Source organism: Gadus macrocephalus, chromosome 4, assembly GCF_031168955.1.
Source record: "Gadus macrocephalus chromosome 4, ASM3116895v1".
NCBI lineage: Eukaryota > Metazoa > Chordata > Actinopteri > Gadiformes > Gadidae > Gadus > Gadus macrocephalus.
The window spans coordinates 14,525,863-14,552,391 of record NC_082385.1 but is presented as its reverse complement, the minus strand read 5'-3'; the positions used below and the strand labels follow the sequence as shown (position 1 = coordinate 14,552,391).

The window sequence follows — 26,529 nt, the reverse complement described above, 5'->3', positions numbered from 1 at the left end:
CCTAGTGGCGAGTGTTGGGACTGTCCAAGTACGCCCTCTAGTGGCGAGTGTTGGGACTGTCCACATACGCCCCCTAGTGGCAAGTGTTGGGACTGTTCTTTTGTACTATTAAACTCGCAGCACAGATTTGTCCGTCTATCCTCGGTTATCCCGGGTTATCCTTCCCCATCCAGGCCAAAAATCGGGAATATCTGAAGATCCGTTATTCCTCTCGGGTTGTTGAACTCCTGAGCTGTCGTTGGCGCATATTGGACATGGACATCTGTGACATCAACGCGGTCAGTAGAATATATATTTCCCATTATACCTTAATGATCTGCTGGAGCAGGTGAGTCAATATTTTGGTAGGATTATTTATCAGCTTTGGTCGTTTTGTAAGGTGGACTGAATTGTCTTATACGAGGACGACTCGGGTTATTATTATCAACATTGACCGCGGCGCTATGTAGGCCTATCGTAATTAAGTCCTCTTTACATTCAAATAGTAAATTAGATGACGAGTTGGTCCTGCATCACTGAATAGTTCCCTGAAGGAATGACCATTGACGGCAGGTGATGCAGGTTATTGTTTAAATGTTGGAGCCTTCCATGTTGAGGGCCACATTGACGGAGAATCTGTAATGCACATCTTATTGACTTGACGGCTTTTTTTTATGTGGGGTGGAATAGTACGTTTAAAATGTTGAATCCAAGCCATAATGATAGTTTAGAAATAAAAATATGTTGAATGAGATTATAATTTTGATATTGCATTAAATTAAAACCTAACCATTAAGTGAATTTATATATATTTTATTATTATTATCTCAGTGTTATAATTACGTCAGACCTACTAGAATAAATACAAATAATTTGATTCCTTTTTGTATCCATTTTCACATTATGCATATTTTGTCTAAACCTTTGTGTCAATAGCAATGATAAATTCAATTATTTGTCTTCACACTGTTTTGAAGTGTAAGTGAACAACAGCATGTGTGGTTCAATCAGCTTAGCTCAGACTACCCTCAGGCTCCACATGGGCCTCACGTCACATGGACTGAGGCCCAAAATCAAAGTGACATACTGAGAGCATTAAGAGCTAAGAACCTTAATGTGCCTCTTATGTAAAAGGTGTGTCTTGCTGCTAGGCTATCAGCTACCCTGCTACTATGTGACCATGATGGTACCATGCATGCTACCTGATATCAGATACCAGGCTACAATGTTATCATGATACCTGCTACTATGGAATCATGCTACCCTGCTAAGATAACCTCTGCTACATGCTGCTATCTGCAACCATGTGACAGTTACCATGGTGTCTTTGTTCATGTTGATGTAAATTAATTTGGTTTATTCTTCCTTTGATGACATGTTTCAAGCAAACCACAATTATGAATGGTTCCTTCTCCACATAATGGACAACACCATATAAGATTTTATCAGTTTGTAGATAAGTTAAAGACTACATACATGGCCACTTTGCCATCTCCGCTAAAGCCAAGACGGACCAAAGGTTTACCTGGGTAAATTAGAACATGTAGGCTTATTTACCATTCCACCCACTTCCAATAAATTGTTTTCTTTCCTGTGTTCGGGAAAGGCTTCATGAACCACCTCCAGAACGCAAGTTTGTTTACCTTGTGTCTCTGTTGTAATAAACCAAGTGTTAGGCATTTACCACTCTCCGAGTCATAACTAACCCGAGACGACCATACCACAAAGGATCGAATTAGCTTTTCATCAATGGACACATGCATGTTATGAAATATGTTTGCTTTAGTGTGAAGGAGAAGTCAGTGAGGTTCAACCTGACTGGCTAGTAGAAGTTTCTGTGTCTCATGCAGGGACCTGGCGACCAGTGACTACACTGTGATTGATTCATCCTTCTTCCCTACATGTGAACAGTAGTTCATTTGTTGTACTGCTGTTTACCGCTACTGCCCACTTTGGAAATAACTCTTCTAATCCACAATAAGCGATTGACTCAGACACGAGTCACCATTCTGAACTACTTCTAAAGAGGCGTATCTGAGACTGACTGCACGCTTTGTGTCTGATTATTGGGTTACGTAACACTGATTAACTTTCTCTGCATTTCCTGGATTACAGACTTTTTTGTAATATATTCAGGGCTGAGGTATGAGCTCCTTGTATCTTTAATGTCACATTCCTTTGGCCCGCACGCTTTCTCTAAGCCGCTGACTGAATTTAACCTAAAGGCAGAGCTACTGCACTTGCTAGGTTTTTACTTCAAATAAACTGACTATTAATGCACTTACCCATCTATTTCCTTTAAAATTTTGCTTATGGAAGGTTACATAACACTTTGTGAATACAAATACCTTTTGGTTTTTGCTGTAGCAGCAAATTGACAGCGAAACAAGGGGAACCGGTCTGCATGTACAGACACCCTGAACCCCCCCGTGTGTGTGCTTGGTGGTCCTACACCCCTGAACCACCTCCCTGTGTGTGCTTGGTGGTCCTACACCCCTGGACCACCTCCCTGTGTGTGCTTGGTGGTCCTACACCCCTGGACCACCTCCCTGTGTGTGCTTGGTGGTCCTACACCCCTGAACCACCTCCCTGTGTGTGCTTGGTGGTCCTCCACCCCTGGACCACCTCCCTGTGTGTGCTTGGTGGTCCTACACCCCTGAACCACCTCCCTGTGTGTGCTTGGCGGTCCCCAGGACGGGGAGCTCCAGCGGCAGATCGAGATGGAGGTGCGAATGCAGGAGGGGGCCAGCCGGCTGCTGGCGGCCTGCTCCCAGAGGGACCAGGCCCTGGAGGCCTCCAAGAGCCTGCTGACCTGCAACGCACGGCTCCTGGCCCTCCTGGGTCAGCTGCAGCGCATGAGAGAGTCCCAGGTCCTGCAGAGGATTGGTCACAGGTCAGGGGGGGGGGGGATTCAAACAGTAGTTAGGGGGAGGGGGTGTAGGAATATGTGGCCTGGGAAGCCTTGTCAAAATACTTTAATTCATAAAGTCCTAAAGTTCAAACTGACTTGACTTGAATTGAATGGATTGATGAAGGGGCGGATGAATTTATGGATAAATGGACTGGTGATGAATGAATGAATGGTGAATGTATGGAGATGAACTAAGATGAGTGTATAGCTGGATTGATAGTGAATGTAGACGGGGAAAGAAGGTATCTGTTTCATTGCAGGTCATCGGATGCCAAGGACACACTACCCTGTACAGGGAAATTAGCCATTTCAGGTGAGACATGGCTCATTGGTTAAACAGTGAGAAATCCTACATAAGCAGCCTGATTCTATAAACCCAAGGCGTGTTAGCCTACCATGCCTCACGCTTAGCGCTGTACATCAATACTGCGTGTGTTGTGCCCCTCTGTAGGTCTCAGGATCCCTCTCATGTGGAAAGACTCAGAGTACTTCAAAAACAAAGGCGGTTAGTCAACCAATACCCAGATACAGACCGTAACGAGAAATGATCCTTTACAATTGTATATGTATTTATGAAAAATATGTTTTGACAATAGTCTTTTCCTTCCTTTGTAGTTCCTTTGCTAGTTCTTTATTTAGTTGTATTCACTCATTCATTGTTGTTTTTTCTTTCTTTCTTCGTTGGTATTAGAAATTGTTTGAAATGAATGTGTCGTTAAGTCACCGAGACGGGAACTCGGGCAGATGCATAGACAAACATGTATTTCGACACCTTGCCACTCCCAAAATGTCACTCTAGCGTGCCAATGACAAAATATTTATTCTGTTATTAAAACACCATAAAGGCTCTTATGTTTGTGTGTTGGCTCTGACTGCCAGTGGCTCTATGGCTCAATGAACTGGAATGTCTGTGTTATTGCTATTGGAACTGGAGCTCTATCTCTGTTCGTATTGGGGTGTGTCCCCAAGGTCTCTCCCTCTCTCTCACGCTCTCTCCCTTTCTCCTCCATTCTCTGGTAGAGTTACATCAGTGTGCAGTGTTCTGCCTGCTCCAGTGTGGTAAAGACATTCGTGACACTAACCTGGCGGTGGTGGACCGGACGCTGACAGACATCTGCTTTGAGGACACAGTCTTATTGTAAGTGTAGCATGCTGACCCCCCCCCCCCCCCCTCCCTTTCGTATACATGCTGTACAACAGAAAGAAAAATCGCCATTAATCGCTTTTTGGTCAAAATCGACTCAGAATCTTGAATCAAGGTTCAGCCATAGAACCTGGGGGTCAAAAACCCTGTGTCACTACATTAATACAGCCCCCCCTTCCCAAACGTGTCTACCAACTTGACGGTACTACTATTAAATAATTGATATTTTATAATTGATATTTATGCAAATCAACCTTGCTGAACCTGGGATTGACCCCCCCCCCCCCCCCCCTTTGACCCCCGGGCTCTGCCCCCCCCGTGTCTGTTCTCCAGTACAGAGGTGGAGCCGGGATTCCAGCTGCGGGTGGAGCTCTACAGCAGCCCCATGGCGGACGACACCTCGTCGGGGGCCCGGAGGCTGAGTCTCCTGGGCAGCACCCTGGGGGGCCAGTCCGGCCGCAGGATCCGGGCCGCCTTCGACGCCGCCACGGCCTGCGGGAGCGGCTCCGGCGTCGGGGGCGGAGAGAGAGCGGAGGACCAGCGCCCTGCTCTGGCGCCTCCCCCCGTCACACTGTGAGCCCAGAGCCACCGCCGCCTCCCCAGGCTCCTAGAGGCACTGGCGCCGCCCGGGGATGAAGCTCGATTCTACACACCTCTTATAAGGATCCTATATCCCGAAATCGAATTGGTGTTGAAGCGTGCTCTGAAACACCTTTTGTCACGTAGACGCTATTTTTAGTCCTCTGCAGGGTAGAGAAACCTCACGCTATGTCTGCTATGTTTGCTATGTATGTATGAATTCCGTCTATGCGAGAAGCTGTCGCTAGTCAATCTTGATTTAAACCCAGCGTAAACATCACCCCAACGCAACCTCCTGAAGAGGTTCAGACAACGTTTGTCCTCATCTCTCTGGTGTTCCCGCCTGAAAAACATACAAACGCTTTTTATTAGTGTGATTTGAAGACAGATTCAAAAGACACTCCTCAAAGGACATAGTCTTTTTGAACCTCATATCCCAGGCTTTTTTAAATAAAAAGTCAGTATCCACAACTGATGGATTTCATTTGTGTACACTTTGAAAACACAGTGCAATATAAGTTAATATCAATGGAAACATGTACTACTTACTATACAATGGCACAAAGCACAATTCAAGAAAAATAATAAAAACACACCATAACAGGGAATAATTGATGCAAAGAGACAAGAATACAATATATATATGACATAACCAATGATTTCCTGAGGTTACCGATTGTTTCTGATACATTGTTTTTAGTTTTATGTTTTCCAGATTTCTTCTTTCTTATAAAAGCTTTTTTTTTCATGCCCCTTGGGGTCTTGGTTAAGGGGGTGTCATACATACAAAGCCTGTGAAGCCCTTTGAGACTCTTAACTGTTAAGGGCTGTGACAATGAACAGTACTTGTCTTGTCCCTAGGGGCCCGAGGTTCCATCTGTTGGGCCACACTACACTGACAATGGATCACGTACAGGACAGCTTCAAGACTCATGACCTGTCTCTGACCGCCACAGGTCAGTGGATCTCTTGGAGTACCTCACCAAATTTATTTGTCTGCAATTCTAGCACCTCCAAGAGTTTGTTAAATACTGAAATCTCAGCAGAATGACCATAGGATGTGTGTGATTAGTAAGACAATTTGTGGTTTCCGTCTCAACCCATTAAGACCCCACTAGTCTTAATGGGTTGTTCAGCAACCATCGTATTGATGATGTAATTGACAAACTGTCTGCAAACAAAAAAATCTTCTTATTTATAAGTATGCTGCCCAATTAGGCATATATTTCCTTGACAGTCACCTTTCCTTCTAGAGGACAGTCCGTTCTGGCTGCCTCTGTACGGCAGCATGTGCTGCCGGCTGGTTGCTCAGCCCGCCTGTATGACCAGGCCAGTTGTTATGGGCAGATTGAGAGTCAAGGTAAGCCATCTGTCTACTCAATGTGTCTGTCTTTCTGTCTGTCTGGCTGTTTTTTGTCTGCCTATTGCATTTTTTAATTTAGAATCTCTTCGTTGTTTGTATTTTTCCATTACTTTTTTGTAACCCCATACTTCCACCTATTTAGTCGACAGCGGACGCTGATGGCTGGGAGGATATATACGGTGTCCTCAGAGGGCCATCTCTGCTCTGCTACCAATGTGAAAAAGATATGCAGTCAGACGAGCTGCCGCTATTGGTAATCCCTGTTAACAAGGTTGGTTCAAATGAAAACAGTCCCTTAATTCCTTTATATGCCTCTTAATTTAATCCCTTGTTCGACTTGTATTCAACTGTGACATCTATTACAGTTCACAGTATCTATCATGTGTGTATTGATAGTATTTGCCCTTGGCTTAAAATCAACTTGGTACATCATCGGCGAAAATACAAAGGGAAAATAACAGAATAGTAATAAAAGTATTTAGATTCAATCCTATTCAATTGATTTGACCACCAATGCCTCACTTGGTGTGTGTCTGGAATCTGTAAAAACACAGAATTATTATATCTTGATTGAACGATCTATGGTTGACCGTTGCCTGCATGAATAGTTCATAATCAGCTAAAGTTTGTATTTATGTTGTGTGTGAACAAAAAACTAGTTTTAAGGTGTCTTATGCACACACACACACACACACACACACACACACACACACACACACACACACACACACACACACACACACACACACACACACACACACACACACACACACACACACACACATTTTCTCTTTCAGAACACCATTGTTTCTGTGTCAGAAGAAGAAGTGCTTCCAGCACCAACTTTGCTGATCAGCACCAAGTGTCACGGCGAGAACATAGCTTACACAGTGGCTCCTCCCACACCTCAAGACACCCAGCGATGGCTGGTGCTATGCCAGCAGCAGCTCCATGACCTGAGTAAGTTATGGGTATTACATGCTAGACAGACAGACAGACAGACAGACAGACAGACAGACAGACAGACAGACAGACAGACAGACAGACAGACAGACAGACAGACAGACAGACAGACAGACAGACAGACTGACTGACTGACTGACTGACTGACTGACTGACTGACTGACTGACTGACTGACTGACTGACTGACTGACTGACTGACTGACTGACTGACTGACTGACTGACTGACTGACTGACTGACAGAATAGAGGTGTCGTGCCAAGGTGGATTCTTATTCACTTAAATAGACACGTGTCGAATGTTTGATTCATCGTTTCAGTGTTTTATCAACAAGGTTTTGCAAAGCAACACATGTACGGCTCATCTATCAAAGTAAATACTTTTATTCCACTGTACGTTTGGGCAAACTTCATATCATTCATAGCACTTTGACGAGACAATTGATAATGTCTAGCGAGCCTACACGAAAACCAAGGCGATCATATATTCTTCCCTCTATAATGTGGCAATGTATGTTTTTAAAACAATATAGCTAATGGCCACTAGAGGCCATTAGCGGCAAGGAAAGTGTCTCAGAGATTTCCTTATTATGCAATTGGATCTCCTGTTAATCCCTGTTAAAGTTTATTTACCGTTTTGGTCAACATGGCACCGGGTTTGAATGACATTGTGATATTATAGACCTGCAAGCTTGAAGGAAGCAGCCAGATGTGTAGCCTCAAGGATACATTTACCACCCTTTCAGTGGCAGTAATATCATCAACAGCTGGGTGCATGGCACTTTTAAGATATTGAAGTATGAATAGGCTACTATATTACTTGAACGGTGAAAATCATTTCGGGAAACATAACAGAAGGGTCCAACTTTTCACTGGCATATTTTGAATACCAAATAACATGTTGTTTACCTATTTTAACATTGTAATCATTGTGACAGGTGAGTCAGGTCTTGCCTTTATGAGTCAGGAGCAGCCAAATAATAACAAAATAATAATATAGCCTACATAATCGTCATCAGCCCTCATCGTCATCCCCTTTATTTTCTGTACATGTTGGCCCCGAAAGAATGTAATCACAGTTCAATGCACTAATTAGTTATTCAGAAAGGAAAGATGCAAACAATATAATCAATTTAAATTATTAGCTTACTCGTTTCAACTCAGCCTGTAATCAGTAAGTGACGCAGGCTGCGCCGGCAATATCAGAGCTGGGCGGTAGTGTCTCTCTGTGTGCCCAAAGACCTGCTCCACTGCATTCCAGTGGCTGCCAGTTGAGATACCAGTTGTGAAGTTAGTTTGTTACCGGCAATCCCTCGATCTGTTCCAGTTACTTACTGGCACTGAACATATTTATTTTTGTTGTTATCATTTGTTGTAGTTGTTTTATTTTGTTTATTGGTTCAAACTTGATTGTTATTTGGCCGTGGGAAGAAATCCTTAAAGAGGGGTTCTGATAAAATGGGCCATTTGGCAAATCATGCATTTAAACGCAAATAGTGTTATTCAAAAGACTCAACTGATTTGTCACTGCACACCGTGACACCGCAACCTTTTTTCTGCTTCATGTTGACCCTTGAAAATATTGAGACTTGGCTAGCTAGCATAATGAGACATTACTATCTCTAGAAGCATAATGAGACATAACCAGGGCTCTCAAGTTTTGAACTGAGTTCAGAGTGAGATTTTGTTGGGGGGGGGGGGGGTATATTAACATGTAACATGTAACCCTTAAGCAACACCAGTAGAGGCATATACTTTTCCATGAACTTTTAACCGTTGCAAACGTGCAAAAACATAATTATATATTTGTGTGGCATTCAATCCAATGCTTAAAATATATCTGTGGCATTCAGGAGTAGGCCAATGCTGTGGTAAAGTGTGTAAAGTATGACCAAGTGTTTCTTTTTGTTCAATAGATAGAACTTTATCAGTCCCCTGTAGGAGAAATTTGTTAATGTTTGTACCTATAAAACAACAATGGTAAAAAAAAAATACAAAACATGACGGTAACTAAGTCCAATCTGAAGGCTCTACTTAACCTAAGCGAACAGAACTGAGTAGGGGAGGGCGTAGCCTAACTAGTTTGTGAACGAAACGCAGCGCAAATTCAATATGTATGAGGCTTTAATATAATCCCGGACGATTTTGAAATTCCGCCACACACTTTTTTAAAAGTGTCTCAAAAAGAGGGCATGTCCGGGCAAAATTGAACGTCTGGTTACCCTACGTACGAAACCCATTTGAGTCTGTTCCACTGTTAAATAGCGGCCCAAATTGGTGGGCGCTATCCTGGTAATACCTCTGCGTGAGAAATACGAAGTGTGGCGTTTGAGCGTGTGCATAGGTTGAATTGCGTGTGTCTCACGCCGAATGGTTGAGACTTGAGAGCCATCATAACTATCTCTAGAAGCATATTGAAACATACATTTCTAGAAGCATAATGAGACATTACTTCTCTAGAAGCCTAATGAGACATTACTATTTCTAGAAACATAATGAGACTTTACTATCTCCAGAAGCATATAGAAACATTACTATCTAGAAGTATAATAAGACATTACCATCTCTTGAAGCATAATGAGACATAACTATAGTTCAGTGGTTCTGACACTTTTTATACTGTGTACCATACACACACACATACACACACACGCACACACACACACACACACACACACACACACACACACACACACACACACACACACACACACACACACACACACACACACACACACACACACACACACAGAGCAAGTGACAACATTAAAAATAACAACTGTACACCAAAAACCTGTTTGAAAATTGTAAGGCTAGATATAATAACTGAACTTCCATCATGTGGAAGTTCACCTCAGAGGAAGACGCACCTTCCTAATGAGCAGGGTGCGCCGCCTGCCTGTGCGAACACAGTCCTGCGATGTCTGGTCGGTCAAGATCAGCTTCAGTTTCAGGTGTGGCTCAGAATCAATCCTGTTCAGGCATTTCTTTTTTATGATGGCAAGTGAAGAGAAGCCTTTATTACACGGATGTGGTCGCAAAAGGAAGGAGAGGGCACACGGCGTGGTCCGAAAGTGCAGGTATTCGCAGTGTTGCTGTTTCCAAAAGTCAGACAATGACTGCCTTCTGAAAGCAGACTTCAATGTTTGTTGCATGACAAATCCCCTTCTAACCAACAGTGAAGGCCATTGGCATTTCAGAGGTTTCGATGCTGAACAGGTTTCTCATCCAGTTGTTCGCTTCGGCACTGAGAAGTATTCGCGGAACTGCACAATGATGTTGTTCCTGACTATTGAACCTAGGAATTTGACTGCTTCAATCCAACACGTTTTCTCAGGAAAAAATGTACTGTATTTTTCTTTCAGTGCTGCGTGTTTTTAGCAGTTGCCGTCAGTTTAGCTTGTAATCGTGGATGTTTGCGAACGCCACAACCCGTCTATGCTGATATTGAAACAAAAATATGACAGGAAAGGCAAAACTTATTTTAAACCCCATTTAAATGATCTCATGGTTAATTTTGTTTTAATTCATACTATTATTTCGATATTATTATGTTTGAAATAGGGCGAACCACTAAATAGCGCATTGCGTACCACCAGTGGTACGCGTACCACAGTTTGAGAACCACTGATCGAAATATCATTGTCTAATTTAAGATTGTCAATAAATCCTAGCTTATTTAGAATTCATCATAAAATACTTAATACAAATTAATAATATTTATAATATAAACACATTTATGTTACATTTAAGTTTTATGCTGTTGAGTATTGGAATCTAGCTGTTAACATTTTATATTAAATATAGCTGGAGCATATCATTTACGCTCCATTGACTCATCTCAAAGCTAATTGGCAGAAAGACAGCAATCAACAAAAACCTGTAGACTTCACACCCAAAGAAAATAATTGGGAATGAATGTCAAAAGAACATGCCGAAAGGAATTCATTGTCTAGTTTATTATACGTTCAAAGGACTGCTGTGTACGTCCGCGGGTTTACTTTCAGAAGGTGTCTTAATCACTAATTACGGGTGGCGATCATCACTCGCCTGAATTAATGACCTGATGAGGAACACATGCTCTTCTTTCACCACAGACTGCTGGCAGCGATGTTGCACCAACCTCATGAAGATTGAAGAGCCGGCGCCTCAGAAAGCCTCCGCGACCCGGCAGGGTTCCTTGTATCATGAAATGGGTACGATATGCCACACGCGCCCACCCCCTCACCCCTATGTCAACCCCCAACCCCACCTCACCCCCTCACCCCCATGTCGACCCCTCACCCCCATGTCACCCCCTCACCCCCGTGTCACCCCCTCACCCCCATCTCACCCCCTCACCCCTATGTCAACCCCCAACCCCATCTCACCCCCTCACCCCCATGTCGACCCCTCACCCCTATGTCACCCCCTCACCCCCGTGTCACCCCCTCACCCCCATCTCACCCCCTCACCCCTATGTCAACCCCCAACCCCATCTCACCCCCTCACCCCCATGTCGACCCCTCACCCCCATGTCACCCCCTCACCCCTGTGTCACCCCCGTGTCACCCCCTCACCCCCGTGTCAGCCCCTCACCCCCGTGGCACTGCCGCACCACTGGAACCACCGATCACCGCCCTTGCAAGACTTAAAATAAGACAACCGTAATGGTGCCCTCACTCTCGGCCCCTCCACTCCTTTCCTCCGCTAGTATAGTGTGGTTCCCTCACCTGTGATTGACAGGCAGGATGGATTCCCCAAACCAATTATGGAAGAGGTTAGTCGGGAGAGGTTTTAAATCTGAACTAGTTCATACAGAGGCAGGTGTAGACAGTGGTAGGGGCCTTCAAATAGAAACAGATATTCTTAACTCGCCTCTCACTCACTTATAGCTTACGGATGGCTGTGCCATTTATAAAGGATTACACTTAAATAATCGCACTTATAAGCCTGATAACGCCAGACCTTTCGTTTTCGATGCGTAATCAACGGCTGCAGACCAAAATGTTTCTGAACGTGATTTGATAAACCAACCATACAAGTCAGAGCAACAAAACATCTGATGCATCAGCGGCAGCCATCTTGGTTGTTTTTTAAACTGCCTCAGTGGTGCCACAATAGGGCACTCGCCTGTGCATTCACTGTATCAAACCAGAACTTATTAGAAACGGTTGTGACTGGCGTAACACTAGAACTCCTGTAGTTCGTCTGTTATGCGTTTCGGTTAAAGTTGGACCATACAGCGGTTAGTTCTCTTTGTCATTTTAGAACGGAAATTGGAGTGAAGCCTAGAATGGATGACAACCAACCTGCTTCAGAACAAACCAAAGCAAAATAAACCATACAATCTGAAGGGTGCCTTCCTGGTGTGATAATTACAGAAACAATGTGAAGTATTTATACTAATAAGGTGTTGGGCAGAAAGAAAATAAGGTTGGGTTTGGTGACCCCAAACTGAGAGAATAGAGAATGATTGTTTCTCGTTTGATTAAATGTGAGGACATTTTTGTCGCAAAACACAAAACACGTGAGCCACTGAGAGAAGATTGCGGCCATAGTTTGTCAACATTGGAAATGGTTCCATATTATATTGAATCTGGTTGTCCTTTAAATAGTCACTGTTTGGTCCTTGCTTGTCCCCTGTCCCCTCTTCCTGCTTTAGTAACACCTTCTGCTGGGGAGGGGCATGTGGTCCAGGATTTGTCTGCAGAGATCACTGAACTTCTGGTGTCTTACTATCAAGAGAGGTGAGTGTGATAGTGTGAAGTGTGAAGATAACATGATCTAAAAAATTAAAAAAAAACTATTTAGAGCATGTATAAACTCAGACCAATGCACGTACCCTGAAGAATGACCTTTATCAAGATCATGATTAATCAAGATAAATCAATAATGGCACTCCTCTGCCAACACTATGGAAACTAGCAGCATTGTTCACTCTTGTCCGTTTTCAGCATACATTTCACTGTTTGCATTGCATTACACACACACACACACACACACACACACACACACACACACACACACACACACACACACACACACACACACACACACACACACACACACACACAGACACACACACACATACACACACACACACACACACACACACATACAAACACACACAGATTCATGTCATGCCCGCTGAGGTTTAGTGTAAAGCTCCTGGGCTATATTATGGAACAATAAAGGTCTGTGTTGCTGTAGAGGCCCGTGCTTTCTACACACAGCGCCTAATCCTGTTCACACTTTTCTGACCAAACACTCGTCGTTTTACGTGGCATGTGGTCATATTTATGTCACTGAACAATAAGGACCCACAAACAGACGTCACATTTCGGCATACACATGTCCATTGAACCAACTACTGATTGAGTTTATTTGCAGACAAAATGTGCCAATTTCGACTCCAGGAGCTGTGGGATTAGTGAAGGTTTCAATTAATTTTACTCTGAGGGTCAGAGCTGCCCAGCTCGTCACATCCACACACTCCCTGGCCGGGTGGATCAGGGTTGGAGTCGCAATTTAAGGAAGGAGAAAATCCTCCTCCTATTGGTTGGAGGAGGATGGCAAAAAACATAGGATTTTAGACATGTTTTTCTAAATTAAACTTTTATTATTAAGTAAAAATGACCAAATGTTCATTAAATGAAATAAGATAAAGGAATATATTTTAGCACATTTAAACCCAAAACTAAAAGACGACATCTTGTGATCACTGGTGCCTTAAACATCGTATTCGATGAATAGCTATGGATGGCTTGAATCTACCCCCCCCATCAGAAATCTTAATAATATATGTAGTAAGAGATTCATTATGAATTAATTTGAACCATAGATGCATATTAGCTATTCAGCTAACCGTGACTGTAGCTCTGGTATATAACCTGATCTGTGTAACCCGTCCATGTCAACTAAACCAATAAACTAAAAACTAAATAATAATAATTAAAGTTGCTATAGGTAATGCTGTACGATTGGAGAGTTTGAGAACAGAAAAGAAGGAGCATGATGTTTCACCAAAACCAACCACCGATCCTCCCTTCCATCTCTGCTCTCCCTCCCCCACTGCTGCCCAGTGCAGCTCATCAGTGACCCCTTCTATGAAGGTCTTATTGAAGCAAACGTCTTTAGCATGCGTACACTAGAGTCACAAATGTGTAATAGTAAATTTGAAGTCATAAATATTTATTTTGCATGTGTACACTAAAGTCACAAATGTGTAACCGTAAATATTGTATGTACCATTGTAAACCCAAAATAGGGGCTACGAGTTCACAACTCCTTTGTTACAGGTGCCCAAATCCTATCCTGTGCACCACAACTTCAAAGAGTCATGCACTTGAAACTTTTGCTACAATCATTGCAGCGCAGTGGGTGCAAAACACATTCGCACACCCGTGTTTCATAATCTGAGAACATGCACAAAATTCATGCATTTGTAAACCCAAATGTGAACTAATGCATCAGAAGTTGCACATCTGTGAATATTTCCTCACAAATAAAATGATATAGATCGCTATGTTCATTGAGCATTTTAATGAGCAAGCACAAGTCCATCGATACAACTGCTCTATCTAGAATCTGCTGCTATGAGTCTCAGCTGTTGTTTTTCTTGTAGATATTTTTGCAACATGTCTAGGTGGAACAAGGATCGCAAAAGGGCACATTTCATATGACATATATTTCGTAGGAAAATTTACTGTGAATCACAAGTGTGAAATCACATGTGTCAGCCATAAAATGGAGAGTGACGTCATCAGTCAAAATAGCTGTACCCCCGAAGCTCAAGGTATAATTTGAACACTGCTAACCCAGATGAGATGATAGATGAGTAAGAATTTCCATGGAAACGCTGTGCTCCCCCAATCAGACTCATTGCTGTTCTCCGAACCAATCACAGAAGAGATGTCCTGAAGCAGGGGTGCCCCAATATGTCGATTGCGATTTAAAAGGTTGATCGAAAATGTAGTGCGGGTAGATTGCGTGACATTCCAAAACAGAAATGTATATAGATTTTTTCATCATTATTATAGATATATTTTTTAATTCATCCCTATGGCTTTTACCACCATTGTCTGTCAGACTTTGACAAATGGTTTCAAGACTTTGCTTTACTCGAAACAATCGCTACATTTATGTGCTACCCATTTCGGGAAGATGTTGAGGTTGATTTCCTAGCATCAAAAATTGCAGCACTGTTTCAGCTGATCTCGTCTGCAGTGGAGGATCACATTTTGATACTTAAAGCTGATATTGAGCTAAGTCCAGGACTCATGGACAATTTTGGAATTTACTCACAAAGGGAAAGTATCCTGCTACCTCCGGTCATTTTTAGAGTAGCTCGCAAGCTGAAAATGTCTGGGCATTCCTGTCGTGAGGGTCAGAAATAGGCCTAGAGCAATCTTTAACATGTCACCTCTTACTATACGTGGTCCTTTTTTACATTTTTTTACATTTTTTTTGTCACATTCCTGGTTATCATTCATCCTCACATAGTAAATCAACCAAACCCACAACTAAAACAACATGATTAATCTACATATACAAGTGTGAAAGACATTGTTACGTTGTACACGCCCAGTAAATATAATCCCCCATCATCGAGTGAGCCATCTGCTTTTGGCCTGGCTTTCATATCTGTCATCGTGTACCAAAATGAGGCCCATAGTTTCAACCTGAGACTTGCAGATATTTTGATAAAATATTTAATCACAGCAGAATATGAAAGTCAACATTGGACAGTTGAATAACTAGATAACATTGTAGTGTTTGTTACTGTAGCTTCGTATGAGTGAAAATAATTATATTTTTATCAACAATGTCTGGTTATACGATAGATGTAGGCGTGACAAAATAATGCCTGCAGAAGTCCAGCCTGTAAAAAAATAAACAGATAATGTCGAAAATAAGTTGATGTCATTAGATCCACTAGTAGTAGTAAATTGAGAACAATCCTATAACACTTCACCACTATGCACAATTTGGTGGTGTTCGGATACCACGCTGATGCTGTGACATTGAAGGGAACATTAGCTTGTACCTTCAAGCTAGACATTTTGCGTGCAAGGGTGTATTCAGTGTGATTTTATGACATCCTGGCCCACATTTCTTTGTCGTAAGAGGTTTGCGATCTGAAGACAAGATGTCCTGCTAGACAACAAACAACTAAAGATCATTATCGGGCTTCAGAGTCCGACGTCATCCCCTCCAAATGACTATCATGGCAGGGGCCACACTGCATTGAATAGAGGGCTCAGCCAGAAATGTTATTTACGTGACCAAACCGGTTTTTAATGTGGTCTGTTAAATGAAGTGACAGCCGCAACCGCCATTCATCGCAGGGTACACACTACACACAGACGTTACGGCTGTTGTTCATTGTTGATGATAAAACCTGTTTTCCCCTTTGCAGTTGACCTTGAGGAGTGAGGATGATGGACACAGACTAGTGGTGGAGCTCTCCTCCCCTCCACCATGTTTAGGGAAACAAATCACTGCGGAAAACCCTTCTTCTCACCCCAGGTTGAACTAGTTCTCTCTGTCCTTTTCAGCACGGCATGACCTATGGTTACAGTGTGTTGTTGTTTTGCATGGTGAAGGTGATCCCTCCCTATGATTGGATTGGCTTTTAATTATACTTTTTGATGCACACTGGAAAACCTTACAACCATTGTCTTATTAGTAACACAACTGGGTATCCATGTTATTATGTTGAGAGATTAAGAACACATAGTATGAATGATTTAAGATAATTGTGCAGCGCCATAGCTGGGACGAGTTCCAGACAAAGAGATCAAGCAGGAGATATTGCTAAAAATAAAAGGTGTGTCGCCGGGCGGGAATTCACGTCCATTGTGTGTTGCATTTCTCTTCATATATTGTCTAGACGTTTGTGTTTCTCAGGATTGTTGAGTGATTTGTATCTCTTTTGTGTTGTTTTATATATGTAACAATGATAGCTATGTCATTCAGACTATAAAAATAAAGAAAACTATAAATCATCTTTCTGTCAGTTGGGCAGTGTTGGCAGATCTCAGGTGACAAGAAACATTCTAGATCCTGGTAAAGAACATTTAGTCTGCAGGAGACTTTTGTGTAAAACTGTTATATGTTTATATTTCAGTTTATATTTCAGTTACTTTTCAAGCATTTGGAAAAGCATAAAGAATTCTTTATTCTTAACAGGTTATGGCATTGACCAATGCAGCTGCTGTGTCAAAGTTACAATATATATAAATATCAATGCAAGCTTAATGCTGCTTCACCATGTTTTAAATGTAGAAATATATATAAAAATATGAAATAAGATTAATGAAAATAAATATAAGTATTTGTTCAATCAAATAATAGTGTAGTTACAGAACTGAAAAGAAAATAACCGGTGAGGCATGTGACGTAGTCAATGTATGTACATAAGTACAAAATATAAAACAAGAGCACATTATAAAAGCATGTCATTGCTCACACGCATTTAAGGTCAATCTATATTCCATAGTTCATATTTCTATTTACATTATATGTGTATATATTTATATATATATATATATATATATATATACTTTTACATTCTTAGTAAGCTCAATCGTTCAGGTCACCTGACTTGGTACATTATTCCAGAGGGTTTTGGAGTAGTCTACGTGCATGAAAATGCTTTCATACACGTAGCGCCTAGGCCTATAGCAAGGATACTCTGCACATTTAACATTTATTCAAATTAAATGGACTGCATTTATATATAGCTCTTCTGACCAGTGGTCACTTCAAAGTGCTTTACAATTATTGCACAACATTCGCCCATTCATGCTCAACCGGGGAGCAGTTAGGGTTGGGTGTCGTGCTTATTGACACCCCAACGCTCAGCTAGGAGGGGCCGGGGATTGAGCTGGGAACCTTCCGATTGCCTGTCAACCCACTCTACCTCCTGAGCCAGTGATGCCCCGTATTACTCTCTGAAAGTTACAATGTCGTTTTCCTATAATTTCAGAAATTGTACTTGCAATTGAATAATATAGACTTATTTCACGTACTGTGATCACTAATGACACAATAATTATGGTATTTTCCTGAGCATAAAAACTAAACAAACACAATTTGTTGCAGCATAAATCAAAAAGCTGTACATAAGCAACAAAATGAAAAAAAGAAAATAGTAATTTCTTCGGTAAATAACAAAAAAATCCTAACATTTTTTTCTTCTGACTTGTATACATGCTACCACTTGGCCACAAAGAACAGAGAGAGTTTCTAAAGATAATCCCTGAAAGGCTGAAGAGATGTCCTGATTTGTCAGAAATGAGCAGGGAGCTGTCTAAAATCCCAATTGGCTCATACGAAGGCAGGCTAAGTCAACAGGAATCAGATGTTCTCACAGCACATTTCACTCACCAATAGCTGTCAGACGGCTCGGGCCACTTCTAACATATTACCCTCAAAAACAAGCTCTTCAATTGTATCTACAGCACCTTTAAGTGGTATTGCGTGATTTGGTGAAAACATGTCCTTATGGTGAACAGGATATGATCCTCTTCAGCTTCATGATCTCTTCAGTGGTGAGTTGAAGCAAGGGGGGGGAGGAGGAGGAGGAAGGGTTGTTCATCGTCATCCCTTTCCACGCGACGGCCTCCTCTCTCGGCGAACGTGTGATGTCCACGCTAGCCTGGGCTGCTCTCCGGGAGGAGCCCTGGAAGTCCTCTCTGGCCGCGGGGGGGCTCCAGCTCCCCCCCAGCCGGAGGGGGAAGGGGTGACCCTGTCCATGGGGGTCTCTGCTGAAGGCCTCCGGGGTTCGGTGGAAGTCCAGAGGGGGGTCCCACCCCGGCGGCCCCGTGCCGTAGACACCCTTCAGGAATGCGCTGGACAAGGCCAGCTGCTGGTGGTAGCCGGGGCCCGGTGGGTAAGGGTCGCTGTGGCCACTGAGGCCTGGCGGGCCGTAGTTGGGTTGGGGCTTCTGCCTCGGGGACCCCAACCTGGGGTCCCCCAGGGGGGGATTTCGAAGGGTTCTCAGGTCGAAGGGTGAGACCTCAGAGTCCATGCACAGGGCAGCGTTGGTGGGGCTGGTGGTGGTGGTGGTGGTGGTGTTGGTGGCGGTGTCTCCTTCGCCAGGGAACAGTTTGCTGGCTGGAGCGGAGGATGAGGAGATGAGTTTGATCCAGCCATGCAGCACCGACAACGGGATCTGTATCTCCCTTTTGCCGCTCTCTGCGTGCTCCCTCTTCAGGAAGGGCAGCCTGGCGCCGAACTCCAACACGTCTCGCCTGAGGCTCTGCTCGCTCTCCGCTCGCTCGTCCCACGCAAAACTCGGACCGCCGTCCGCCTTTGGAGACACAATCGGTGACCGGACTCCCGGGGGGGTCCTCCGGGGACGGGCCGGCGATGCAGGGGGGCTTCCAGACGCACAGGTCCCGGGTATGGTCTTCAAGTTCAGGACAACGTCCTCCCTGGCGCCGTCGGGGTACGGTGGCGGGCTGCCTAGATACTGGCCGTCACCGGGGTCTTCTTTCCCACACGGCGGCGAGCCCTGGTCCCTCTCGCGGCTCGCCGGGTACAGAGGGGAGGGCTTGTTCAGGAACTTGGGGTTCTTGTTGGCGGAGGGCGGCGCAAAGGACGAGGCGGGGCTCTCGCGGGCCTCCGCGCGGGGCGCCCAGCCGCTGAGGTTGAGCGGCTCCTTCAGCGGCTCCGACAGCCCCGTGGAGGGATCGTACTGCTGGGCCAGGTAGCGCAGGTGCTCCAGGGACTTCTGGGCCGCCTCCATGGGCCTCTGGCGAGGGGCTGGGGGGTGGAAGGCTTGAGGCTGAGGCACTGCCGGGGGCGGCGGTGATGCTGGTGGAGGTGGAGGGGGTGGGGGTGTTGGGGCACGGGGGGCCAACGGGGGAGGACCTGGGGGGGGCCCCTTCAGCGATGGAGGCATGGGAACGTAGGTGGACAAGACGGGGTAGGAGGTGTGGTAGTAGTGGGGGTAGTGCACAGGCAGGGAGATCACCCTCAGGTGGGAGTTTGCGTTGCTGCGCGGGGCCTGGAAGGGCAGCAAAGGGGAAGGGTAGGTGTTATTCTGGGAGAACTAAGGAACCCCCATGGAGATCTTTCCAGGTTTAGTATCGAGGACGAATTGCTCAGCGTAACTTCAATGATCTGTAAAGGTGATCATGTGGCAACATGGTGTATAATATGAGCAGAATGAGCGTACGCGACCTGGTGGAGGGGGGTGCCGGGTAACAGCCTGCGTTTCAACGGCCTCTGGCCACCACCTTCCTCCAGCAGACCGTCACAGGGTGGGCGCTTCTGAGCGGGCAGGATGGCCCTCAGCTGTCCCCCTTTCAGGTAGCATTCGTAGGGCAGTAGGAGTCTGTGTGGGAACAGGAGGATACAGAACATAAATCACCCTGGTCTGCTTACTTCGGGTGAGAAACTAGTTCAGCAGCAGCAGCAAAAAAAAACAATAAGCAAGAGTGTAATGATTGTAATTTGGACCGACTTTTCGTAGTGTCTACGGGTGCAGGTCGCAGCGCTGGTACTTCGGGGGTTGCCACCCAGCGTGTTGTAAACCTGTTTCCACAGCTGGTGGGTGGTGACCTGGGCCAGGGGAAGCAGACAATCATTAACTGAACTGAAAAAAGGCGGATTGAATTATAAATGATCGTGTTTGGTTTGTTCTGTGCATCGGCATGTTGGTGACTTATTCAGGTTGTGTTTACCTGGTGGTAGCCCCCCAAATCCTTGACTGTCTTGTACATCAAATACAAATCGACTAACCAGGAAAAAGAAAAACAGAGGAAACTGTGGTAAGTCATTTGTACTTGTTTATACAGACACACGACAGGGCCATCGTGAACAATAATGTATAATGTCCAACGGACTCTCACACAGGCACCACGTCATAATGTTACAAAAAGACACAGGGGGAAAACATTAGCTAAACACAGATGCTCACTTCTCAGTACTTACTTTGTTTGAAGCCTAAGTGTGGGACTCTCTCGATGGGCGTGTCCCTCTTCTTCATGTTCAGATAGAGATCTTGAAGAAAAGCTTCCTCTGACATCTCATCTGGCTCCTTCTGTTCCTGCACTGTCATCGCCTCCTGGACCTTTCCATTGGCCATGACGCAGGGCTGAGAACACGGAGCACACAAACAATGTGCAATAAGGATAAGGTTGTCTGCAAAGAAAAGTTTTAATGTTTTTTTAGAACCACAGACCCACAAACAATGAATTAAAATGTTCATGAAGCAGTGCAGAACTTAAATGATGAATGATGAACACAACTTGTACTACACTGATATTAACCAAGTTGGTGTGCAATTTTATTATATCCATCAATGTTGCACATTTTTAAGTTGGTTTGGACTTATTTGCATTATATTTTTACTGCCATTAGAAATTAGTTAGAGTTATTGAATTATTGGATACAAAGTATATAGAAAATTTAATAAATGCATACAATGTGAATTTAATATAGTCCATTAAAAATAAGATGAAGACTAATAAATGTCACCATGAACGTTCTTTGATTAATGGAACAATCATGTATTTATGTCAACAAAATCCATGGCCAATGACTTTGGAGCCTCTCCCTGAAGTCATGCCCAACAGCTTTCTTTCTGCTCATATAAACACATGGAAAATAATAGCCTGAGGGTTTCACTAGAGAAAACTAAACTAATTACTAAACAAACAAGAGATGTATTTATGTATGTATGTGTCTAGGCACCGGTCTTCCAATTTAACATCAGCTGATTTCTTAATTCAACATGCAAAAAAAAAAAAAAAAATCTCCCAAAATGTCTATCTTAATTTAAACATTGATGAATTAATTCTGAATAATCTACGTCTAAATGTTTCTTACCTTTTTCTACTGATGGTTGCAATTTCATAGACCCTTAGAAATCAGCTGATTCAGGGTAACCTACCAAGACTACTGGTAGCAGTATGTTAGTGTTACCTCCAGTGTTCTGCAAAGAATAAACTTAGTGAAAACAACAGAGGTGTTTTGAATGACAGAACGGCAACTGCGATGAGGGTGTATACTCCAACCTCTTCCTTAACAATGTCGGACCGGTTAAACCTGTTTGAAAATGAACGCAACGGCATCTTGGCATCACCTTATAGTAAATAAAAAACATAATATTAGGATCCTCATGCACAAAACTGTATTCATTGTTTGGAATAAGAACATAAAATGAATAAAAAATAAACATGAGAGTTATTTTATATTAACTGACGCATGTAGTGTGTTTTGTAATTTGAAGAAACAGAAATTCTATTTATTTCAGTACTAAATTAATAATATTGCTGATTAGTGGTTTTAAAATGTGACAGATTGCCTATGCCATGACACAGCTATGAATACGAGTGGAGTGACAAAAGTTTTTTTTTTTGGAATGACAATGGCCCTAATTCCGCAGGGAAGGGCTGTGGAATTGAGGATGCTTTAATTATAGATATTAAATAAGAACCTGTGTGAGGGGTTGTTCACCTCTTCGTGAGAGACTTGAGGAAGCACTGACGGCATGAGAATAGATTTGATTGAGGGACTGCTTGTTGTGTGTGTCATATTGACCTACAATTATTCCATTGCCAGTTGGTTATTAGGATATTGTTATGATTATGATGGTGAATGAACATTTGCGCAGGTCGAGCGTAAAATGGCGAATAACTGAAAATACATAACCGTCAACGCTGATTACAAATCAGTTTGTGCATCTTTTAACACTTCATTGTGCGGCTCTATGCATGACTTTTTAAACAATGTGTCTTGTTTTTATTGGACCATGATGATTGATGGCGTTATAGCAAAGCCACCACATTAGCACAAGAGGTCGACAGTTAGATTGCAGCTGTCTGAGCTGGCAGTGTAATTCGTAAAACAATGTCATTAAACTGAATTCCAAGTTTAGAATGTCATCTATTAAAAAATAATATTAGTGTGTCACACCTAACAATTATAAAATAGGCTGCCAAACACAGGCAGGGTTGTGTATATATTTCTTTCTCCTGAAACATAATATCTTGGCCAGTATCTATATGATTTTAATACTTTTACCCAACCAGGAATGTATTTGGAGATACAAATTTTGTAATTTTAAGAACAAATTGGCACAAGGTTTGCAAAAAGATTGCACATCTTATCACCAAGTTGAATTCCAGAGTGATGTCTTTGTGTTTTGTGCAGTGTGAGGTGGAATGCTGTGCTGACGGAGGCTCTGCTCCACTGCTGAAACACACAGGCCACAGGTACATCGCTCCAGCCCCGCTCCTCTCAATCTGATGCTCAAAACCTTTAGAAGGAATTTAGTCCGGTTGGTTATCAGGGCAATATAAGACCCTTTTAGTGCCTAATCTCAGCCCCAATGACAATTTCAAGTAATTGTTTCTGTCCAATCGGGGTGAACCACTTTCATTCAGGCATCATCCAATTATTTTTTTAATTCAAACACCTTCGTGTCAACATCTCTTGGCAACCAGAAGAACAGTAATTTGACCAGTGTGCGGGCATAGGGTTAGGGCATGATTCAGTTTAAATCTTGTGTATGGTTGGATTGCAGTTCTGGGAATTCAAATTGATGGCATGGGGAAATGTAACTGGCACCTGTGAGTGAAACTACAATGGCCCTTTGTTTGAATTGAGGAATACATAGCTATTTCAGTAAGAGGAACTACCGGTTGCCACAAACAGGAAAGATTTGTTGAGGATAAGATTTAAGAACATGTTAAATAGTGCAATAGTTATTCAAATATTGATGCAATGCATCAAGACCGGACCGAGACAGGTCAATGGGTAGCTAGCCTGCTCCTACACAGCTTCTTTTTTTTCTGTTTTACGAGGAACTAATTCCACTATTTGTCTCACAGGGGTGTTTTTGAAAAGTGTGTCAATCATGCTGACATAGCATGGTTGACAATAAACATGGAATGTTAATTAGCGTGACTGAGTGATCTCTGTATTCATTTTTGTTGCAATCCGTCAAAGACATATTGTGTCATTTGCAACCTCATAGTGTAGACATTTTGAGGAAACAACTTTGAAGGACAGAAAAAAAGTCTTTGTCTATTGTTTGCAGCGCAAGATAAACCAAGAAGCACAGCGTGTAACGAATTGTTCCATGACACCTTTGCTCTTGACAACCTCACAGGCATGCTCCCGATAAGGAAGTCTAGTTTATAGATAATAATTATGAGGCCCATATTTCCTTTTAACAAACCAACCCTAATCTTACAAGGAACATGCATCTCTCAAATATATTGACATAAATATCGATATTGGCCATTGTATTTTAGAGATTTATGGGCTTGTACATCGTAATGTCTCATTGTTAAAGGTTGGGATTTGCGAAACGCTAGCAGATTTTGAAAATACACAACTCAAATGGTCCTACCCCCTCTCCTTCAACGCTGACTCTGACTCCATCCATTCCAAGTACCTGGACGCGCAATCATGCACGAGCGCGAACACAGATGCGCGAGAGCGAGCCAGGCTAGCGTAGGTTTTCGTTAAACAACATGCAACATTAAAAAAACAACATGGGGATGGTGGCGTCTTGTCTGCCATGGAAATTGTCTTCTACTGCTAGGTCCAAATGTGGATTAACTAGTTCCAGTAGCTACCGCAGGATAACAACAAACAGGAGCTTGCTCTGGGTCACGAGCTCTGGGTCACGAGTACTGCACGAAGGGGTTGCGCGCAGGGCGCGGGGGAGTGCAGTACGACCGTTTGATTGACGTACTTACTGTCCAATGCAACTCGGTGGCTCTGGAAATCATTGGCTGGAGTTTTTCGAGCCCTGCCCGTTCCACAGATGATTGACTTGTTTAATTTCATGTCAGTACTTCTAACTCAGCGGCTGTAAGTGGGTTATGATAAGGATTTCAAGTAATTCTGCAAAAATGGCCAAAAAAGCGAATTCCATACCCAACCTTTAAGCTTCGGAGCATAGTAAGAGCAACAGCTCTAAGATGGTAAAGTTAAAATGAGAGGAGAAAAGAGAGCAGAATGGCAGTTGATGGCACCTTCCAAGAGTTTTTCAATTGTCAACGAGCAGGCGAACTTCAAAATTAGGTAAAAATTTTGATCCTGGCCTCTGTTGTCGCTGCACTGTATGTGCTAACTGAACACCGCAAATATGAACTGCTACACGATGACTTCATTTTGTGACAGGATCACATTGGGACTGCGTAACAGGCGGTTCTCGGTGAGCATGCAGCCGGACAAGGAGCTGATGCTGGAGTCGGTGATCACCAGGGCGTTGCAGAGCTAGGAGGTGAAATGGCAGCAAGTCACGCTGAGAGGTCAGACCAGGTCGGAGACTTGTGACACCAACTCCATAGAGTGTTTAAAGGCAGTAACAAGGGCAACGCTAAAAATAAGCCTCACCATTATAGCAGCAATCAGCTAAGCCCAGTACCCAGCGCCCAGCACAGCAAAGCTGAGCACACCTGTGGTTACAAATACAGCCGCTCCCCGTCCCATTCAAAGGGCGATTACCCTGTTAGTGATGCACAATAACAATCACCCGGGAAGAGGGGACACAAGTGACTGTGCCCAGCATCTTAAAATGTGTATGAGATAAAAGAGGATGATGAGGATGTTAATGTTGTGGTCCTGAGCAGCATCACAGCCAGCAGTGAATCACAGACGATTGTCTTTTAATATTGACACAGGTGCTGATATTACCGTCTTACCGCACACAGGGCCCTATTTTAACGGTCTGAAACGCAAGTGGAAAGCGCAAAGCGCAAGTAGCTTTGTGGGCGGTTCTACGGCGCTATCGCTATTTTACAGGCGGATAAATGACACTTGCGTCGCGGCGCAAGTGTCAAAAGGGTTGGTCTGAAGCAGCCTAATTACCCGTAGGTGTGGTTTGGGCGTAACGTCCAACAAACCAATGAGAGTGCCAGCTCCCATCCCCTTTAAAGGTGCGGCCACACCAAACGCGTATCTCGCGTACTTCGCGTATGAAATCACCATTTTTTCCATAGGGAACAATTGGTTTACGCGCGTATTACGCGTATTATGCGTAATACGCGTATAAGCAACATTGTACGCGCGTATTGCGCGTATGAGGCGCGTATATTTACGCGCTATACGCGCGTATTGCGCGTATATCGCGTACATTTCAAGAGTTCAAAAAATTTAACATTTTACGCTCATACGCATGACGATTAGCCGTATTGCCCAATCAGCGTTGAGCTTGACCCGACGTCACTGGCAGAGAGTAGTGAGCTTGGACAGAAGCATACGGCCGACATCTTTCTTTATTCTGTGTGGAAATAGTAACATAGTTACGCCATTAAATGCTTTTATGGAAACATTTCTAGCGAGAAATGTGCATTTTACTTTCATAATGTTCGCTCTGTGAATGTGAAGGATGTTTGGTTTGATAGTTATGACGAAGAGGGAACGTTCCGTTCACTTGCATGGACAGAGTCTCTGGTTACTAAGCAACCTCAACGTCTTGGCGGACTATTTCTCTGCTGATCAACACTACAGACTACACGAACAGAAATGGAGGTGGATCAAAATCTCATCGTCACCGTGTGCGGCCGTCCTGTCCTGTACGACACCACGATGGTGTCGTACAGGGACAGGAACAAAACAGAGAGGGCGTGGGTCGACGT

The 26,529-nt window shown here is 43.5% G+C and overlaps 2 protein-coding genes across 5 annotated transcripts; one reads left to right on the top strand and one right to left on the bottom strand.

Moving 5' to 3' along the window:
* The first annotated feature begins 70 nt into the window (after positions 1-70).
* Positions 71-16,926, top strand: LOC132456152 (rhotekin-like). Of its 3 annotated transcripts, none has more exons than XM_060050400.1 (13): positions 71-328; positions 2,673-2,872; positions 3,151-3,203; positions 3,342-3,395; positions 3,911-4,028; positions 4,368-4,607; positions 5,475-5,569; positions 5,867-5,973; positions 6,119-6,247; positions 6,774-6,936; positions 11,035-11,133; positions 12,582-12,666; positions 16,338-16,926. In XM_060050400.1, exons 2-13 carry the CDS (start codon positions 2,700-2,702, stop codon positions 16,339-16,341), a joined length of 1,320 nt encoding a protein of 439 aa, XP_059906383.1. In that variant the 5' UTR covers positions 71-328; positions 2,673-2,699; the 3' UTR covers positions 16,342-16,926. The 3 variants fall into 3 exon arrangements, with proteins under 3 accessions (XP_059906383.1, XP_059906384.1, XP_059906382.1); XM_060050399.1 differs by having other exon boundaries at positions 72-278; XM_060050401.1 differs by lacking the exon at positions 12,582-12,666 and having other exon boundaries at positions 71-278.
* Positions 16,927-17,074: 148 nt separating this feature from the next.
* arid6 (AT-rich interaction domain 6) lies at positions 17,075-23,623 on the bottom strand. 2 transcript variants are annotated; one of them, XM_060050397.1, is made up of 6 exons: positions 21,761-23,623; positions 20,864-21,073; positions 20,614-20,666; positions 20,394-20,491; positions 20,111-20,264; positions 17,075-19,934 (listed from the first exon to the last, which is right to left on the bottom strand). In XM_060050397.1, exons 1-6 carry the CDS (start codon positions 21,786-21,788, stop codon positions 18,426-18,428), a joined length of 2,052 nt encoding a protein of 683 aa, XP_059906380.1. In that variant the 5' UTR covers positions 21,789-23,623; the 3' UTR covers positions 17,075-18,425. The 2 variants fall into 2 exon arrangements, with proteins under 2 accessions (XP_059906380.1, XP_059906381.1); XM_060050398.1 differs by having other exon boundaries at positions 20,864-21,026; positions 21,761-23,122.
* Between the last annotated feature and the right edge of the window lie 2,906 nt (positions 23,624-26,529).

Excerpts from the sequence above, each read along its gene's own strand:
- arid6 (XM_060050397.1), bottom strand. The coding sequence starts at position 21,788 with ATGAAATTGCAACCATCAGTAGAAAAAG. Across the intron at positions 21,074-21,760 it reads GCAACCATCAGTAGAAAAAG|ACAACCTTATCCTTATTGCA; the intron begins GTAAGAAACATT and ends TTTTCTTTGCAG. Across the intron at positions 19,935-20,110 it reads CCGGCACCCCCCTCCACCAG|GCCCCGCGCAGCAACGCAAA; the intron begins GTCGCGTACGCT and ends CTGCCCTTCCAG.
- LOC132456152 (XM_060050399.1), top strand. The coding sequence starts at position 255 with ATGGACATCTGTGACATCAACGCG. Across the intron at positions 2,873-3,150 it reads CTGCAGAGGATTGGTCACAG|GTCATCGGATGCCAAGGACA; the intron begins GTCAGGGGGGGG and ends GTTTCATTGCAG. Across the intron at positions 6,248-6,773 it reads TGGTAATCCCTGTTAACAAG|AACACCATTGTTTCTGTGTC; the intron begins GTTGGTTCAAAT and ends TTTCTCTTTCAG.